Source organism: Molossus molossus, unplaced genomic scaffold (genome assembly GCF_014108415.1).
Source record: "Molossus molossus isolate mMolMol1 unplaced genomic scaffold, mMolMol1.p scaffold_m16_p_10, whole genome shotgun sequence".
NCBI classification, from domain to species: domain Eukaryota; kingdom Metazoa; phylum Chordata; class Mammalia; order Chiroptera; family Molossidae; genus Molossus; species Molossus molossus.
This window is the reverse complement of record NW_023425345.1, coordinates 32,910,248-32,929,863: the sequence shown is the minus strand read 5'-3', so window position 1 is coordinate 32,929,863 and position 19,616 is coordinate 32,910,248. Positions and strand designations below refer to the sequence as shown.

The 19,616-nt window shown below is 36.0% G+C and overlaps 1 protein-coding gene and 1 pseudogene across 2 annotated transcripts in view; one reads left to right on the top strand and one right to left on the bottom strand.

Moving 5' to 3' along the window:
• Positions 1–19,616, bottom strand: part of ETNK1 (ethanolamine kinase 1) — a 57,267-nt gene that overhangs the window by 26,785 nt on the left and 10,866 nt on the right. Inside the window, exons 1-3 of one of the 2 annotated variants that reach the window (XM_036250905.1) lie at positions 17,201–17,548; positions 11,883–11,931; positions 7,275–7,534 (exon numbers count right to left, since the gene is read on the bottom strand). In XM_036250905.1, the coding sequence (XP_036106798.1) occupies positions 7,275–7,480 (206 nt within the window). In that variant the 5' untranslated portion in view covers positions 7,481–7,534; positions 11,883–11,931; positions 17,201–17,548. Of the gene's footprint in view, positions 1–7,274; positions 7,535–11,882; positions 11,932–17,200; positions 17,549–19,616 lie in introns of those variants that run through there. The other variant, XM_036250904.1, reaches the window with a different exon arrangement.
• Positions 11,567–12,066, top strand: LOC118623399 (annotated as a pseudogene).

Sequence of the window (19,616 nt, the reverse complement as noted above, 5' to 3'; positions counted from 1 at the left end):
GGTATTTAACACCAACAAATTTTATTTACTGTTATTTTAATAAATAAGTTAATAATGTCAATTTTTATCATTTTACCCCAGAATTGGTATGAAACTCAGATTTGCAAACTATAAAATGTAGTTTCAGAAGTTGCCTGATTATAAGTTATTTAGCTGGGAGTGACTGGAATGACAATTCAAAAATGAATAATATATGTGGCCACAATTCCAAGGGGTTCTTCTTCTAGATTAATACAATCTGTTAAAGATGAATAGTTGCTAATAGAGAAAGCACTTACAAATTTTGAATGCCTTGACTTTTCTAGCAGAAAGATGGAGTTAATTGGGGCTGAGCCAGGATTTGAACTAATTATGTGATGCAAAAGCCAAGCCCTTTCCACTACAAAAGACCCTCATAACACTGCACAAATTTAGATGGGTTTTCATTACGACTTTGCCATTGTATTTTCAACTACAGAACTAAAACAAATGATTCAATTTGAGCTTCAGTTTTCTTACAAAAAAAATTTTAAAAAACATTACTGTTTTTAAATTATATGCCACTGAATACCAGAAAATAAATTACATAAAAATTTAAGCCCAGCCAGTATGGCTCAGTAGACTGAGCATCGTTCCATGGACTGAGAGGTCTTGGTTCCATTCCCAGTGAGGGCACATGCCTGGGTTGGAGGCTCAATCCCTAGTAGGGAGCGTGCAAAAGGCAGTGGACTGATGTTTCTCTTTCACATCGATATTTCTATCTCTCTTAAAAAAAAAAAAAAAAAAAAACAGCCCTGGCCAGTTTGCTCAGCGGTTATAGTGTTGACCTGCAGTCTAGAAAGACCCGAGTTTGGTTCCCACTAAGGGCACGTACCTCGGCTGCAGTTTGTCCCCGGCTCTGGTTAGGTCGTGTGGGTGGCAACCATTTGATGTGTCCCTTTCACGTCGATGTTTCTCTCTCTCCCTCCCTCCCTCCCTCCCTCCCACTTTATCTGAACAAAAATGTAAAAATGTCTTCAGGTGAGGATAAAAAAAAAAAAAAAAAAAAATCAATAAAAAAATTTAATTGGTGACAGCATGAACTTCACATTCATAATCATATACAAAGATCCTGTAAAATAACTCTCCATTTCACACCAATTTCCTACTAGTTATACTAGAAATATTGAATGAACATAAACTATGAATTAACAAGCAAAATTTTCCAAATAATATTAATTTTTAAAAAAAATTATCATATATAATTTCTACTTTGCCCAGCCTGTTTGGCTCAGTGGTTGAGCATTGATCCATGTACCAGGAGGTCTCCAATTCAGTTCCCGGTCAGGGCACAAGCCCGGGTTGTGGGCCTGGTCCACATATTAAATAGTGGGGGGGTGTGGGACTCGGCCAGTGGATGTTCTCGCTCATTGATGTTTCTCTCTCCCCCTCTCCCTTCCTCAAAAAAAAAAAAAAATACATATATATATATATATATGTATATGTATGTATATATATACACACACAAAATTTTCTACTTTGAACAAATTTAATAATACATATAAAATGAGTTACTTTTATATTAATTTTTTTAAAAACATTTCTGCATAAGGTAATATATCCCTGCTCAAATGGAAAAAAAACCTAAAATATTAATGACCATACTATAGCAAAATTAATATTTGCCAAAAAAATCTATATCAAAATTAAGAGCTAATTACTTTCTAAAGTAAATTATAGATGTATTTATTTGCCTTATCTATAAGTTCATTGTTGAAATAGAATTAAATTATATAAGGGGCAAAATATTAAATAACTGTACCGTGCTTAATAGATAAAAATACATTGAGTGTTATTTAAGCCTCATTCTTTCATCTATTGTAGCACTCGGCACTTAGAAGAGCTACTTAACAGGTACTGATGAATTAAGAGTCATTATCTTAGCAACAGACTCAGAGTACATTTAGAAATTTACCATAAGACCAAGGGATTCTCCCACTATTAGGTTTATTGTCATGTGGATTAAAATCTATCATGGATTTTTAAACATTTCATATAGTAAGAACTGTAACAAAATTAATGCCTTACTATATAAAAACAAAGTGACCATTTGAAATACTGCCTGTTCTTTTACAAGAAAGACACATCTTATAAAAGCCTCTTCTCAAAGTACAGAATTCAAGTCAATTTCTACAGGTCTCAAAACTACCTGGTCTATCTTTTCTGTAGAAAAATTAACAAGAGCCCTGGCCAGGTGACTCAATTGGCTGAAGCATTGTCTTATACACCAAAAGGTTGCAGGTTTGATTCCCAATCAGGGCACATAACTCGGTTTCTGGTTCTGTCCCCAGTAGGGGCACATACAGAATGTTTCTCTCTCACACTGATGTTTCTCTTTCCTTCTCCCTCCTTCCTCTATCTTTCTCTCCCTCTCTAAAATCAATAAACATATCCTCAGACGAGAATTAAAAAAATATATATTAACAAGAAAATCTATTTATAATACAAATAGCCTCATGGAAATACAAATATAGTTCACTTGTAATCATAGCACCTACATACTAAAAAACTAGGCTTTGCTAACAGATTTTAAAAATTTAATAAGTCCTAATTACAAGTTTCATACTCATCTAAAAGTTTTGATAAACTGGGCTTGAATAAAATATGCAATTTGTAAAAAATGGCTTTGTTAAGAAAAGTAATAGTTTCTACTAATAAATGAATTCAATAAAGCTGCAGAACACAAAAGCAACACATAAAAATCAACCACAGTTCTACATTAACAGTGAACAATCTAAAAAGGAAATTAAGAGAACAATTCCATTTACAATAGCATCGAAAATAATAAAATACTTAGGAATGAATTTAACCAAGGGGGTGACAGACTTTGTTCATTAAAAAATACAAAATGTTGCTGGAAAAAATTAAATTACACAAATAAATGGAAATACTTCACATGTTCATGGATTAAAAACTTAATATTGTTAAGATGTCAATACTACTCAAAGTGATCTATATAGATTCAATGCACTCATAAAAATCCCAAGTGTTTTTCTGCATAGACAGGAAAATCCATCCTAAAATTTAAACAGAATCTAAAACAACCTTAAAAAACAAAAATAAAGCTGGAGGTCTTCCTGATTTCAAAACTTATTACAAAGCTACAGTTATCAAACCAGCATGGTACAGGAGGTTCTCAAACAATGTTGTTTTGTTCAGTGTTGATGAGGAAAAGAAAAATTGATTTCAGTCAGGGCCACTGTCTGTGTAGAGCTTGTATGTTTCTCCCATGTCTGCATGGGTTTTCTCCAGGTACTCCAGTTTCCTTCCACCTAAGATGTGTACATTAGGTGGATTGGCATGTCTAAATTGCCCCAGTCTGAGTGAGTGTGGATAGGTGTGTGAATATGCCTTGCAATACAATGGTGTTCTGTTCAGGGTGGGTTCTCATCTTGCCAAGATAGCCTCTGGACACCTGCAACCCTAAACTGGAATAAGCAGATTAGAAAGTAATTCTCTTACTTGTTTTTATTAATCTTTCTTAAATGTATGTATAGCTCACATTTATTTCAGTGCTTCATAATAGAAGTATTTTGGGTCATTATTTAGAAAACCAGTGATGTTTTTGCGACCAGATATATGCCCTTCTCTTGTTTACAGTTGACCCTTCAACAACACAGTAATTAGGGGCACCACAGACTCCCCTGCACAACAGAAAATCCATGTATAACTATGACTCCTCAAAAACTTGAATATATTATATAGCTGACCAGAGATTAGGGGAACTGAATTCCCACAGAGTTGAAAATCTGCATATAACTTTTGACTCTCTGAAACAGTAACTACTAATAGCCTACTACTGATGGGAAGTCTTACTGATAACAATCAATTACCCACAATGGGACACCACCTTACAGCCATTACAATGGCCAGTATAAAAAAAAAAAAATTAAGTGTTGGCAAGGATATGGAGAAACTGGGACTCCTGCACTGTTGGTGGGAATGTAAAATGTTGCAGCTGCTGTGGAAAACAGTATGAGAGTTCCTGAAAAACTTAAAAACAGAATTACCATATGATATAGCAATCCCACTTCTGGAAGAATTTAAGGCAGAGTCTCAAAAAAAAATCTGTACACCTGTGTTTTTAACAGTATTATTCACAATAGTCAAAAGGTGGAAGCAACACAAATGTCCATCCATGAATGAATGAATAAACAAATAAACAAATATGGTATACACCTAAAATGGAGTATAAGTCAGCCTTAAAAAGGAAATTCTGACATATGCTACAGTAGGGATGAGCCTTGAAGACATCATGCTAAGTGAAATAAGACCAGAAATGGTCATAAAGAAATCATACTGTTCTTGCCCTGGCCGGTTTCGCTCAGCGGTTAGAGCGTCGGCCTGCGGTCCTGAGAGACCCTGGTTCGGTTCCCGCTAAGGGCACGTACCTCGGTTGCAGTTTGTCCCCAGCCCTGGTTGGTCGTGCGGGTGGCAGCCACTCGATGTGTCCCTTTCACGTCGATGTTTCTCTCTCTCTCCCTCCCACTCTATCTGAACAAAAAATAGAAAAAATGTCCTCAGGGGAGGATAAAAAAAAAAAAAATCATACTATTCTTAAAAAGACTTGAATAGAGCACTCAACTGTTTTCTACTAGTAAATTTTATATACAACAAGAACAAAGTTAATTTCTTCATTAAGGCAACATTATTTAATAAACCATTAATTTTGGTGTTATATATACAAGAAGGTAATAAAAAGTTACTTAAAGCCCAGGCAGAGTGGCTCAGTGGACTGAGCATAGTCCCATGGACTGAGAAGTCCTAGTTCCATTCCCGGTCAGGGCTCATGCCTGGGGTTGCAGGCTTGGTCCCCAGTATGGGCATGCAGGAGGCAGTTGATCGATGTTTCTCTCTCACACAGATGTTTCTCTCTCTCCCTTCCTCTCTCTCTAAAAAAAAAAAAAAAATCAAGAAAAACATACTCCGCCCCCCTTTGGTATGTGCCCCTAGCGGGAACTGAACCTGGGACTCTCTGGTCCACAGGTCGATGCTCCAACCGCTGGGCCAAACCGACAAGGGCAATAAAAACATACTTTTTAAATTTTTCTGATGATCATATATTGGTCCTTCTACCTAAGTCTCAATAAATAAGGTTTTATTGAACTAACATCAAGGCAAATGTCTTTTTAAAATCCCATACTCAAGCCAAATGTTTAAAAATCTTAAGGCTTCAGAGAATTCCTCAAATACTAATATTCACTAATTGCTCCCCATCTTGGTACTTCTTAAATAATTAAGAGCACTGTAAAAATAAGAGAAAATTTTTGAAATAGAAAAATAATCCCTAATCCTACCATCCCAATATAGTTTATTTCATTTTCACAAACTCCCTGTGAGTTTTCACATAAGCAAATGAATACCGGATTGTAGCTACAGTTCAGCTATCAAGCTGATTTTTTTCTTCTTAGCCCTGTATAAGCCATTTTGCATCTTTGACAATCAATATTCAAAATTACCATTTCAATAGCAGCATAATTATTAGTGCTGCTGTACTTTAGTTATATCTAACTAAGAGTTGTCATGACAGAAACCTAACATATAACTTCCTTTTATAAGTTGCTATATATTGCCTTAGTGATTTCCAAAACAGAGCATTACCAATTTTACTTGCAACCCACAATGAACCAGTCTCACAATACCCTCAGCACTGTTACGTCAGTGGTTTTTTGTCTTTTTTTTGGTACATGCCCCTAGCAAGACATCAGTATTTTTTTGTTACACTTCTTGAAAATGGATAACAATTAATTTTAAACTGCATTTCTTCCATTTGTCTGTTGCTGGGTATTTTTAACTAAACTTCAGCCAAGATTCCCAGCAAGAGGCAAGTTTTACATAAATACCTGATGAGAAAATTCCTAAATACCTCTGAATTTGAAAAATGTTTCTGAAGGTCTCTGCAATACCTGATTGTTACAGAAGAGTTCAAATAAAACAGAGCATGATAACTTTCCATAAGTTGAATTACTAGTTAAATATTAAGTTGGTACAACTCATCTTTACCTATCATCCCATTCCCTCAGCCTCCTCCATGCTTTGCTCCATCCTTTAAAGCCCAGTTTAAATGTGGTCTCAGTGAATCACCGCCTACTTTCCCAAGTATACCACAGTAAACTATCTATACTTTTTTGAAAAACTTTTCTCTTCTTCCGGTTATACCATTTCGCTCCCCCACCACCACCAAGATTATTGCCTGTCAGACTGTAAATTACTAGGAGAGCAGGGAATGTTTAAATTCTTTCTCCTCCCCTAATCTAGATCAAACATAAACATATGTTCCAAAGCTTCTTATATTCCAAGTAGATACTCTTTGTTATAATCATAATACAGACAAGCAGGTATGTCTCAATGAGCCAAACTAAACAGACTACTGTGGACTTTGATCTAAGGTTCAATCAACATTTACTGTAACTGTGTTTAATCAGTCCAGATTGTTGCATGCATATTAGGCTGACCTAAAAACAATGGCTTAAAATATGACATCTAGCCCCAGCCAGGTAGCTCAGTTGGTTGGAGCACTGTCCACATATTCAAAGGTTGTGGGTTTGATCCCTGGTCAGGGCACATACAATACAAGAATAAACCAATGAATGCGTATGTTAATGAAAAACAAAACTGATTATTTCTCTTTTACTCTCTCTAAAATCAATGAATTAAAAAATGTTTTTATTTTTTAAAAAATAACAATAAGCCCTTGCCGGTTTGGCTCAGCGGTTAGAGCGTCGGCCTGCGGTCCAGAGAGACCTGGGTTCGGTTCCTGCTAAAAGCACGTACCTCGGTTGCAGTTTGTCCCCGGCCCTGGCTGGGTTGTGCTGAAGGCAGCCATTCAATGTGTCCCTTTCATGTCGATGTTTCTCTCTCTGTCTCTCTGTTCCTCTCTCTCCCTCCCACTCTATCTGAACAAAAAATGGAAAAATGTCCTCGGGTGAGGATAAAAAAATAGTAATAATAAAATAAAATGTGACATCTAACTAAAACCGAATTGGTAATGAGAAATGTGAAATGCTTTGAGTCAAGTACTGCTTTAGAAAATTAAGGGAATACAAAACCTCTCGTAGTCCTTTCTTTTTCAGAGTCAACAATTAGAATGGCAGAAAGAAAGAAAACATTTCTTTAGCCAAAAGAAAACCCTAATTAGAGTTTCTAAGTTAAACAAATAGTTGCTCAAAGAAAGAAAGGGCAATTTTAGAATATATTTTCTTAGTGTGCTTAATTCCCTTGTTTTTCAAAAGGAAAGATTAGAAAAAGAAATGTACCTGAAAATGGCAGGGTTGCAGACATGCTTTGGATCCAGTGCTTCTCCCTGTATAAATTCATAGCACAGTCCATTGTTGAAGGTACAGTAGAGTTGTGGTGCACAGCCATGAGCCTGTAACACTCGGAAACTCTTCACTTCCTCATCTCGATCGACTAACAACTCAGTCTTGTTGCCATAAATTCGCACCAGGACTACATCCTCCATTGTATCACCCACATAACAGCCAATAAGTTTATTTGTGATTCCATCTGTGAAGAGCTGCAAAAAAAATAAAAGAAATAAAAAATGGAAGAGGAAAAGCAATTATATACTCTCAAGGAACTATATCAGAGATAATGTGAAAATAATTAAATACCAATTAAAAGAAAGTATCTACTTTTTAATATAAAAGAACTACTGAATACAATTTTGCCTAACGTCTATAATTTTAATTCTAGATTTAAGCAAATAGCAATTATACTGTTTAATCTTGCCCTTAATTTCTATAACATTGTCTTTCTTGATTCAAATGTGTTCATTATTCAACAACCAGTATGTCTATACTTTTTGACAGCTATTGTATCTCAGTACGCCTTTGTAATCATTGTATTCTCTCTCTTGCTAAACACACACACACACGCACACACACACACACACACAGAGTAACCTCTCCTATGACTAATAGAATAGAAAATCTCTGAAGACAGATACACCGCCTTCTTTCTAGCATGGTATATGATATAAAAAAGGTCTTTAATAATGTTTGTGAGTTTAAATATACAAATATAATCTATCATAATTTACATTATGATAAATCTCCAACTTATAAAAAATTGAATTTTGAATGTTAATTTTATTTATTTTTAAATTTTGTTTTCTTTATTAATTTTAGAGAGAGAGGAAGGGAGAGATAGAAACATCGATGAAAGAGAACATCGACTGGCCACTTCCTGCATGCCCCCACTGGGGATCCAGCCCACAACCTGGGCACATGCCCTGACTGGGAATCGAACCGGCGACCTCTTGGTGTATGGGTTGACGCTCAACCACTGAGCCACACTGGCAGGGCTCATATGTTAATTTTAAAGGTTACTTAACATAACATGCATTAGAAAATGTTTTAAGTATTCAGGTTATAATAATTTCAACTTGAATGCTACAGCTACAAAAAGAAACACCACCTTAATTACAGGAAAATAGGTAAATAGAGATTCTACAATCTTTTCTAAAAGAAACTTTTGGGCCCTGGCCAGTATGGCTCAGTTGGTTGAAGTGTCATCCGCACACCAAAAGGTTGCGGGTTCTATTCCTGGTCAGGGCAGATACCCAGGTTGTGGGTTCGATCCCCAGGTCTAGGAGCTACTTCTTAAGAGCCCCTCAATGGTGTAAGTTCTTGTATGTTTCTCTCTCACATAGATATTTCTCTCTCTCTCTCTCTCTCTCTATCTATCTATCTCTATCTCTCTCAAATCAATAAAAACATATCCTTAGGTAAGGATTTTTTTAAAAGCCCTTTAAAAGGGACTTTTATGACTTTTCAAAAGCATTAAGTCAAGTACATCAAGTCCTCTTTTAGATCTGAACAAAGATGGTACATCAAAAAGCAAATAGATGATTGCCAATATTAGTCTTCTAAGTCTATAAAAAAATTCTTTCATTTTCCTCTGCACTAATTTGATATGAAAACTCACTCTTCCATTTACCCAATTATAACTCAAAGCCTTTGGAGGCTCTTAAGTAGAATAAAGGGACAAGAGGTAAAAGTGAAAGTAAGAGTTAAGGACATTTTTTTCTAAGACAACTGGAAAGAACAGGAAAAAAAAAAGACAATAAGTTTTAAATGTGCACACATAACTAATGCCTGAGAAAGAGGGTAAATGTTTCTATTTCAGTAAGAATGTTGTAATGATACTTTAGACCTTCAGATGAAATTCTCAAAGTTTACTAAAGTTTATAAACATCTGACAAGTTGTTATATAATGTTATTTTAAATTTAAGGTTTGACTATTTATCCATATTCATCTAATGCAGGTAAATTATATAAGCTAATGTAAAGAGACATTTTGAATATATTTTTAGCTATACAGAGACATATAATATGCTTTCCACCTAGCTTTCAAAAAGATTGTATGTAGGAAGACATGAAGCACATGCACTGAAACTAAATGCCAATCATCATTTCATTAAAATCTGTGTTGAAAGTATGTTATTATTATCAATTCACACATTATTTATAACTTCTTCAGTTGTCATGTAGAGATAAAATATTTCAATTACATTTATCAAGACTGAGACACATTCTGAAATGCTCATAACTAATTGATACTCTACACTCCTCAAATGCCAGAACTTGAATTTATGCATTCTGTATACTGATAGAAAAGAGTAGGTACTTATTAAACACGAGCACCCATACTGTCTTCTTGATCTAATCTATAATAAATGCATAATCTCTCTTGCTTATAATAAACTTCTTTAATTATGCATGCTACATTATACATATATGTCTATACACAAAAACATACACATAAAGATGTATGCACTTAAAACAACTTAGAGATAGTAAGATTACTGAATTCAGATTAATGAACATTATAGGCATTCATATGGGTAACAAAGAATCACAACTCCAGTGACACTAACCCTAACATTTTCTATTGTACAACAATCATGTACTTGCAGTGAAAGAACAGTCACAATAAATTCTTAAGGTAGAAAAATAAATATATGAATAATATAACTTCATATTTATAGAAACATTTTAAGTAAGCATAAAAATGTCTGCAAAGACATTCAACAAAAATATGAGGTAGTGTAAATCTTGTTTCTTGTTTCTCTCTAGTTAAAAACTCTTTTCTTTGGCTTATGTAAGTATTCTTACTTTTTTTTTTTCTTTTGCAATGGAACTAGTTTAAAAGGAAAAAGTTAAATTAGTGAGAAGAAAAGGAACCTAACAGCTAGGAATCAACCTAGCACACACAGTAAGGCCTTGAGGTTATGTTGAACATAAACAATGCCATAGAATAATAACATTAGATAAGGCCAGTCTGTGACCTGAATGGATATCAAAACAAAAAAGAGGCATTCTGTAATCATATCTGAACATAGACAAAATTATGAAATTTTCCCAAACCACAAAAATAACCAAACATCCCTCTATTCTGGCTAATATGAGTGACTGCTAGTCCTTTTCCAGTCACAGCTTTGACCTATCTTCACTCCTCTAGTCCTCTAGGCAAGATTAATATACCCATAGTGATCCATAGACTTGTCCCACTTCCTTGCTGACAGCACCCAAACCAGAGGAAAGCCTTGCTTCCTCGAACTCTCCCAAATCACCAAACCGAAATCCTATATTAATCCTTTCTAGCATCTACTTCTTAAGATCCCCACCATTCTCCATGGTATAAATTCTCCCGAACTGCAGTGAGTAGCAATTCAAACTTGTTCAGATATAGGTGTGTTCCTGATAGTTTCTCGATGGAGAACACTAATGTTAAAGATGCACAGATAGCCCAGGCAGTGTAGCTCCGTTGGTTGAGCCTTGTCCCATGCACTAAGAGGTCAACAGTTTGATTCCTGGTTAGGGCACATGCCTGGGTTGTGGGCTCAATACCCAGTAGGAGGCGTGCAGGAGGCAGGTGATCGATATTTCTCCCTCATAGATACTTCTACCTCTCTCCCTCTCCCTCCTCTCTAAAATCAATAAAAACTATTTTTTAAAAAAGAAGCATGGATAATGTTCTTTGCTCCTGGATAGTTCCCACTTCATATATAAACCTGCAAGTAATTCAATGTGCTGAATGTTTTCCAAATATACAATTAAATATACTACGCCATATACTAGGTAAGAATACTACACTAGTTATATACTAGAAATACAAAATTCCACCTCAATGGAGCAGAGACAAAACCAATACAAATTTCATGGACCTCCTTTTCATAGGGTTTATGCTGCACTGTTTGTAAAATATTTAGAAAGTACTAGTTCAAAGGATGAGCTACAGAGCAAGACTGCTTGAACTGAAATTCTAGCTGTGTACCTACAAGCTGAGTAACTTTGAGTAACTCACTTAACCTCCATGTGTTTCATTTTCCTCATGTATAATAACAGCATATTAGAATCTATTTTATAGGACAGTTATGAAGATTAATGAATTAATGTACATAGAAACACTTAGAATAGTGCCTGGCACACACTAAGCTCTTAACAAGTACGCAGATAACTACATATTTAAATTTTAATACAAGAAAACAAAATAAGTCAAGATAAAATCATAAAACAGTGAGTAAAGTCCCGGAGACTGAAAGATGGTAGTGGCCACAGAGTTGGCACTGCTGCAATCCCTGGGGCTGATTAAAGGGAACAAGAACAGTGCTCAAGAGGAGTGCCAGATTCCAGTTCTTCACAGTCCAAGTCTACTATAGCAGCTCCTCTAGTCAAGCAAGCCAACAAAGACTATTTGCTTGGGAGCACTGCAGAAGAAAAAGCAATAGTGCAACAATAGTTAGAATACAGAGTAACTCAAGAAGATGGGAACTCCAATAAAGATGATATCCACATTCTGTTGAAGGATCTTCATTCATATCTTGAAGATAAAGTCTACCTTTTAGGATATAACTTTACCTTAGCAGATACCCTATTATATTATGGACTCCATCACTTCATAGTTGACCTGCCAGTTCAAGGAAAGAAGAAATATCTTAATGTGTCTCACTGGTTTTGTCACATTCAGCATTATCCAGGCATCAGGCAATATCTGACTAGTGTTGTCTTCCTCAAGAACAGACTATATACTACTTCCCACTAGAAGCCACCCATGTCATACAGAGAAGAGTGATTAAAAAGATGTTAAATGGCCCAGCTAGAGTGGCTCAGTGGCTGAGTGTCGACCTATGCACCAAGAGGTTGCTGGTTCAATTCCCAGTCAGGGCATATGTCTGGGTTGCAAGCTCAATCCCTGGTAGGGGACATGCAGGAGACAGCCAATCAATGTTGCTGTTTCTCTCTCTCATTGATGTTTCCATCTCTCTCTCCCTCTCCCTTCCTCTCTAAAAAAAATCATGTCCTAGCTGATTTGGTTCAGCGGTTAGAGCATTGGCCCGCAAACCAGAGTCACGGGTTTGATTCCGGTCAAGGGCATGTACCTTTGGTTGCGGTTTGGTCCCCGGGCCCTGGTGGGGGTCATGTGGAAAACACCAATTGATGTGTCTCTCTCACATCGATGTTTCTCTTTTTCTTTCTCTCCCCCTCCCTCCCACTCTATTTGAACAAAAATGTTTTATCCTTGTCCTTGGACAAGGATAAAAATAAATTTTAAAAACAAATTAAAAATATGTTAAATGGAAAGTGTATTCAGGTCCAGAGGACTAACGTAAATTGATATGGAGTCATTCTTTATTTGTTTACGTTAACAGAATTTTTAAAGAATAAACTTGTGTCTAGATCCAGGGATCCCACTCCTAGGAATATATCCTAAGAAGCCTGAAACACCAATCAGAAAGAATACTTGTACCCCTATGTTCACAGCAGCACTATTTACATTTGCTAAGATCTGTGAACAGCCCAAGTGTCCATCAGTAGATGAGTGGATTAAAAAGCTGTGGTACATATACACAGTGGAATACTTTGTAGCTGTAAGAAAGAAAGATCTCATATCATTTGAGATAACATGGAGGGACCTGGAGAATATTATGCTAAGTGAAATAAGCCAATCAGAGAAAGACAAATATCACATGACCTCACTTATTTGTGGAATATAATAACAAAATAAACTGATGAACAGAATGGACCCAGAGACATGGATGTGGGGAAGAGACTGACAAACCTCAGAAGAGGGGGTTGGGGAGAGGGAATAGTTAGACCACAGAACTTATATGCATGTATGCGTAACCAATGAACATAGACAACTATGATGGGGGGGAGGGATCAGGAGGAGGGTGTCAATGGGGGAAAAAGGAGAACCATCTGTAACAAAAATAAATTAATTAATAAAAAAGAAAGAATAAGCTTGTGTCTTAATGTTTTAGTTTTTTAGTTGAAATTTTGCACATATGTGAAAAGTCAACTGCTGTCAAAACTTGAGTTACAATCAGGTTATAAGTTACTTTGTTTTTATAGATGAAGTTTATTTTAGTAAAAGTTGCAAATCAGTGGTTTAATTTTTTTTTTAAGTGTCTTTTTTTTTAATCCTCACGGACATTTTTGCATTTATCTTCAGATAGAGCAGGAGGGAGAGAGGGAGAAAGAGAGAGAGACATCGATGTGAGAGAGACACATCAAGTGGTTGTCACCCACATGACCCAACCAGGGCTGGGGACAAACTGCAACCAAGGTACGTGCCCTTAGTGGGAACCGAACCTGGGACTCTCCGGTCCACAGGCCAACGCTCTACTAACTGCTGAGCAAAACCGGCCAAGGGCTTAATTGTCCTTTTAATAGTTTACCTATTTGGCTATTTATTTACCTCTCTTTAATATTTTAAAATTCATTTTCCTCTTATGAATATATACAGTAGTTTGTTTACTAAGAGCTATAATAAATTGTGGCAAGGATAGAGAAAAAGACAGACTTGTTTTCAAATATTCATGTTAACCAGTAAATGTGATTGAAAAAATTAAAACAAACAAAAAAAAAACTCAGTTGGTTGGAGTGTCGTCCCATGCACCAAAAAGGTTGTCAGTTCAATTCTGTCAAGGTGTATACATCAGTTTCAGGTTTGAACTCTGGTCAGGGCACCTACAGGAGGCAACCAATCAATGTATCTCTCATTGATGTTTCTCTCTCCCTCTCTCTCTCAAATCATATCCTCAAATAAGGATTTAAAAAAAAAAAAAGTGAAAATGCAAGCTAAAAACTGCCAGTAAATAATTGTAAATATTTGTAATACATATGTCTTATAATACATTTAAGTCTTAAAAAAGGACTCAAATCTAGATATATAAAGAATATGTAAATATCTTTTAAAATAATCCAATACAAAATTAGCAAAAGACTGCTTGAATAGGCACCTCAAAATAGAAGACATCCAAATATCCAACACACACATAAAAAGATGTACTTAGTTATCAGGAGAATTCAAATTATAACCCCAATCAGATACCACTAATGCCCACCAGAATGATAAAAATGAAGACCTATAATACCAATTGTTGGTAAAAATGTAGTAGAACTAAGTCTCATATAATGCCATTAGGGGTATAAAATGGCACAACCACTTTGGAAAACTGAAAATATCTGGTAAAGCTGAAAATACACATGCCAGATGAGGCAGCAAGTCTACTTCTAAGGATTTACCTAACAAAAACAGATATTTATGTTTAACAAAAGATGTATACAAGTATGTTCACAGCAATATAATTGTAATAGTAAGAAACTAAAAATAACCCAAGTGCCTATCAATAGGAGATAGAGGTATATTCTTACAAAGTCAGCCATGAGGGAAAAAATAAACAAATACATATATATGAATAAATCTCTCAGAAATTGAGCATAAGTCAGACCAAAAAAAAAGCCTTTTTCCATATGGTTCCATAAAAAAATTCTAAAGAGGCAAAACTATGATGTAAGGAATCAGGACAGGAGTAATTCTTGTTAGGGAAGAGACGATGAATAATGACTGCACAAAAAAAGTCTGAGGTACTGTTTCCCCAAATCTGTTTTCAGACTTGGATACTTTCAGGGTATGGTTTCTTTGTATGAAAATTCATCAGGTTCTATACTTGTGACTTAAGCAATTATGTATATTGCACATCAAAAAATTTTCCATTTATTAGAAAGAGTTAAGATAATATTAAAATCAGAAGAATGTACTTCCACTTAAATCTTTTTATTACCTTTAATTTGTAGTAACCCTAGAATATCCTAAAGCAATAAGGTTTTTTAAACTGAAAAGAAATATATAGGTACAGTGGCTTTAATTTCTACCATATTATTTTGAACATGGGATATAGGTATAAGTATAAATATACATATAGATAACCTCTCATATAAATACAGGCATACCTCACAGATACTGTGGATTTGGTTCTAGACCGCCAAAACAAAGCAATTATCACAATAAAGGAAGTCACACACAGTTTTTGTCTTCCCAGTACATATAAGTTATGTTTATACTACACTACAGTCTATTAAGTGTGTAATAGCATTATATCTGAAAGAACAATGTATATAACTTAATTAAAAAATACCTTATTGCTAAAAAATGCTAACCATCACATGAGCCTTCAGCAAGTCATACTCTTTTTGCTGGCGGAGGGTCTTGCCTCAATGCTGATGGCTGCTGACTGATGGCGGGGGGGGGGTTGCTGAAGTGGGGTGGCTGTGGCAATTTCTTAAAATAAGAAAATAATAAAATGTGCTATATCAATGACTCTTCCTTTCACAAATGATTTCTCTGCAAATGGGATGCTGTTTGGTAAGCATTTGACCCACAGAACTCCTTTCAAAAGTGGAATCAATCCTCTCAAGCCCTGCTGCTGCTTTATCAACTAAGTTTCCGTAATATTCTAAATCTTTTGTTGTCACTTCAACAATCTTGACAGCATCTTCAACAGGAGTAGATTTCATCTCAAGAAACTACTTTCTCTGTTCATCCATAAGAAGTAACTCATTTATTAAAGTTTTATCATAAGATTGCAATAATTCAGTCACATCTTCAGGCTCTACTTCTAATTCTAGTTCTCTTGCTATTTACACATCTGTAGTTACTTCCTTCTCTGAAGTCTTGAAACCCTCAGTCATCCATGAGGGCTGGAATCAAACTCGTTAATATTGATATTTTGACCTCCTCCTATGAATCACATAAGTTCTAAATGGCACCTAGAATGGTGAATCCTTTCCAGAAAGTTTTCAACTTACTTTACATAGATCCATCAAAGGAATCATTATCTAGGGCAGCTGTAGCCTTATCAGATTTATTTTTTAAATCCTCACCCAAGGATATATTTTTATTGGTTTAAAGAGGAAGGGAGGAAGGAGGGAGAGAGAAATATTGATGAGAGAGAGAAACATCAATTGTTGTCTCCTCTACCCTCCTCAACCAGGGTTCGAACTCGCAGACCAAGTATGTGCCCTGACTGGGAATTGAACCCATGACCCTTCAGTGCATGGGACAATGCTCCAAACAACTGATCTACACCAGCCAGGGCTGAAATGTAGTTCTACATATTAATATTATTAAGACATGAAAGTTAAAATTATTCCTTGATCCATGGGCTACAGAATGGATGTTGTGTTAGCAGGCATAAAAACAACATGAATCTCACTGTACATCTCTTGGGTGACCAGTACATTATCAATGAGCAGCAATGTTTTCAAAGAAATAATTTGTCTGAGCTGTTCTCAACAGTGGGTTTCAAATATTCAGGAAATCATGTTGTAAACAGACATTCTGTCATTCAGGCTTTATTTTTCCTTTCATAAAGCACAGGCAGAATGGATTTAGCATAATTCGTAAGAGCCCTAAGATTTTCAGAATAGTAAATGAGCACTGGCTTCAACTTAAAGTCACCAGCGCATTATTAGTCCCTAGTAAGAGAATCATCCTGTCCTTTTCAAGCTTTTAAGCCAGGCATTGACTTCCAGTCTTTAGTTACAAAAGTCTTAGATGGCATCTTCTTCTAATAGGAGGTTTTTTCATCTACAGCAGCGTTCTCAACCTGTGGGTCACGACCCCTTTAGGGGTCGAACGACCCTTTCACAGGGGTCGCCTAAGACATAACAGTAGCAAAATTACAGTTATAAAGTAGCAACAAAAATAATTTTATGGTTGGGGGTCACCACAACTTGAGGAACTGTTTTAAAGGGTCATGGCATTAGGAAGGTTGAGAACCACTGATCTACAGTGAAAAGCTGTTGTTTAGTGCAGTCACCTACATGAATTATCTTAGCTAGATCTTCTGGGTAACTTGTTACTGCTTCTACATCAGCAGCTGCTACTTCACCTTGTACTTTTGCTTTGGAGATGGCTTCTTTCCTTAATCCTCATGCCCCAAACTCCGCTAGTTTCAAACTTTTCTTCAGCTTCTTCACCTCTATCAGCCTTCTCAGAATTACAGAGTTAGGGCCTTGCTCTGCATTAGGCTTTGGCTTAAGGGACTGTTGTGGCTGGTTTGATCTCTAAACTGAAACTTTCTCTGTATCAGCAATAAGGCTGTTTCATTTTTCCTGTGGCACTTTCAATTTCCTTCAAGAACTTTGCATTCGCAACTTGGCTAAGTGGCACAAGAGGCCTAGCTTTTAGCCCATCTCAGCTTAGGTTTCAATTTCAACTGAGAGACATGTAACTCTTTCATGTGAACACTTAGATACCATTGTATTAATTGGCCTAATTTCAATATTGTTGTGTCTAAGAGAAATGGGAGGCCTAAGGAGAGGGAAAGAGATAGGGAACAGCTGGTCAGTGGAGCCAAACACTAAAACTAAACACCCAAACTACTTATCAATTAAGTTCACCATCTTAAATGGATGTGCTTCACGCCACCACAAATAATTACAGTAGTAATATTAAAGATAACTAATCACAGATAGCCATAACAAATATCATAATAATAATGAAAAAGTCTGATATCCTGTAGGAATTACCAAAATGTGAGACACAAAGTGAGTAAATGCTGTTGGAAAAATGGTGCCAACAGATTCACTTAAAGTACAATAAAACCAGGTATGCCTGTATATAAAATGAAATAAACTTTCTTAGTCTATTAACACGCATTCTCAACAGAGATGATGATATCATGACCAAAGGGGCAAAATTGGTTCTTGGGGGGGGGGGGGGGGGGACTTAGTACAATTGTTTGTAGTCCTCCAAAGCTCACACCTACCTGACAACACCCCATTCTTTCTATTCTTTACTAATTATTCCTGTTACAAAGAAGTTAACATAATTTAATTTTAATTAATTTACTTTTAACTTTCTCTTTAGAGAGTAATTATAAAAAGGTTTGAGAAACGGGGCCTAGAATATAGAGATATTCAGTAAATGTTTGTTTATGTACAGACTAATTATAAAGTACCTTGGAAATGATCAATTTGTTGGATGAGAAAACTATGGCCTAGATAAGTTCCAATACTTATCCAAAGTTACAAGTGACAGAACAGGTTAAAAACCTGGTGTCATGACTCCTTTCCAGGGATATTAAAACCATCCTCAATGTTATGTTTACTGATTTTACAGAGAGAAGCAGTGAGAGAGAGAGAGAGAGAGATTATGGGTCCTCCAGCATGACCCTAGACTCACTGTAATAATGTTAAAGTTTAACATTTAAACTTTAACAGTTAAAGTATTATTTGGGGAAAAGAATAAGGAAGAGGCAGAGGGTGACAACCCCCTAATGCCTGGGGTGTTCACCAAATCACCTTTATTATGAGACAGTAGGCATGTTGCCATCTGTTACAGGAGGTAAAAGTAAATGACACCTAGAAATGAGAGCTGAGTCTTTCCACCACAATAAAGTGCAAAATAATGAAAAAGTAGTTAAATGCATGATTCTTTAGAAGTTGTTAGCCATACTAACTAGAACAAAAAAGTAAAAACAATTTTAGAGTAGATCCTGGTAGCGCACTGACCCAGATTCCAGCCAGTCCAATCCAACATCAGGGTGTTAACTATCATAAAAGAGAAGAAATTGTGCTGAACAAAAGATAACTCCACTACAACCTCTGTTTACCAAGATTCTTCAGGTGGCAGGGGGACAAAAATCAAGAAATATTTAAACACCAAGGGATATAATATGAAGTTGTCTCATTTTGGAATATAGCTAGTTCCCTAAAGAACCTTTATTAATATGGCTCACACGAATGGTTAAGTTAGGAGCAGTCCCTGGTTTGAAGACCATGGCATGGTTTGGGCTAGTGCAGGACCCACAGCTCATTACTAAACAGGCCTAACTGACTGTGACTAACTCAAACACGAGACCGCTAGCCTGGAACGATAGATAAAAGCAGCTAGAAAGTGTGTTTATTGAGTGGAATTGTCCTGCCCTTCCTTTGCATATGAAGTGGAATATCTAGATGCAGGCCATATCAGAATGACTCTCTCTATAGATATAGTGAGCAAAATATTCGATCATTTAATATGCCCCATCCCCAGGTCCTGGTGAATACTGTGATAAAGGTGGTTCCTTCTACATGGGTTCCCATATAACTTTACTGTACCAATGCAAAAAAACTGTCCAAGATGCTACATTTAATTTGCTGTCTCAAGCTTCCTTTTATGGATCGTAGGGATGATACTAAGAAAATCAGAATTGTTTAAAAGAAAACAGAAAAGATAAGGGAGATAGCAAGTCTATGTGTATGAATAGAGTAGAAGTTTTTAGTGGTTATTGAAAAATTGGATGAATAAAGCAGGCATTGATA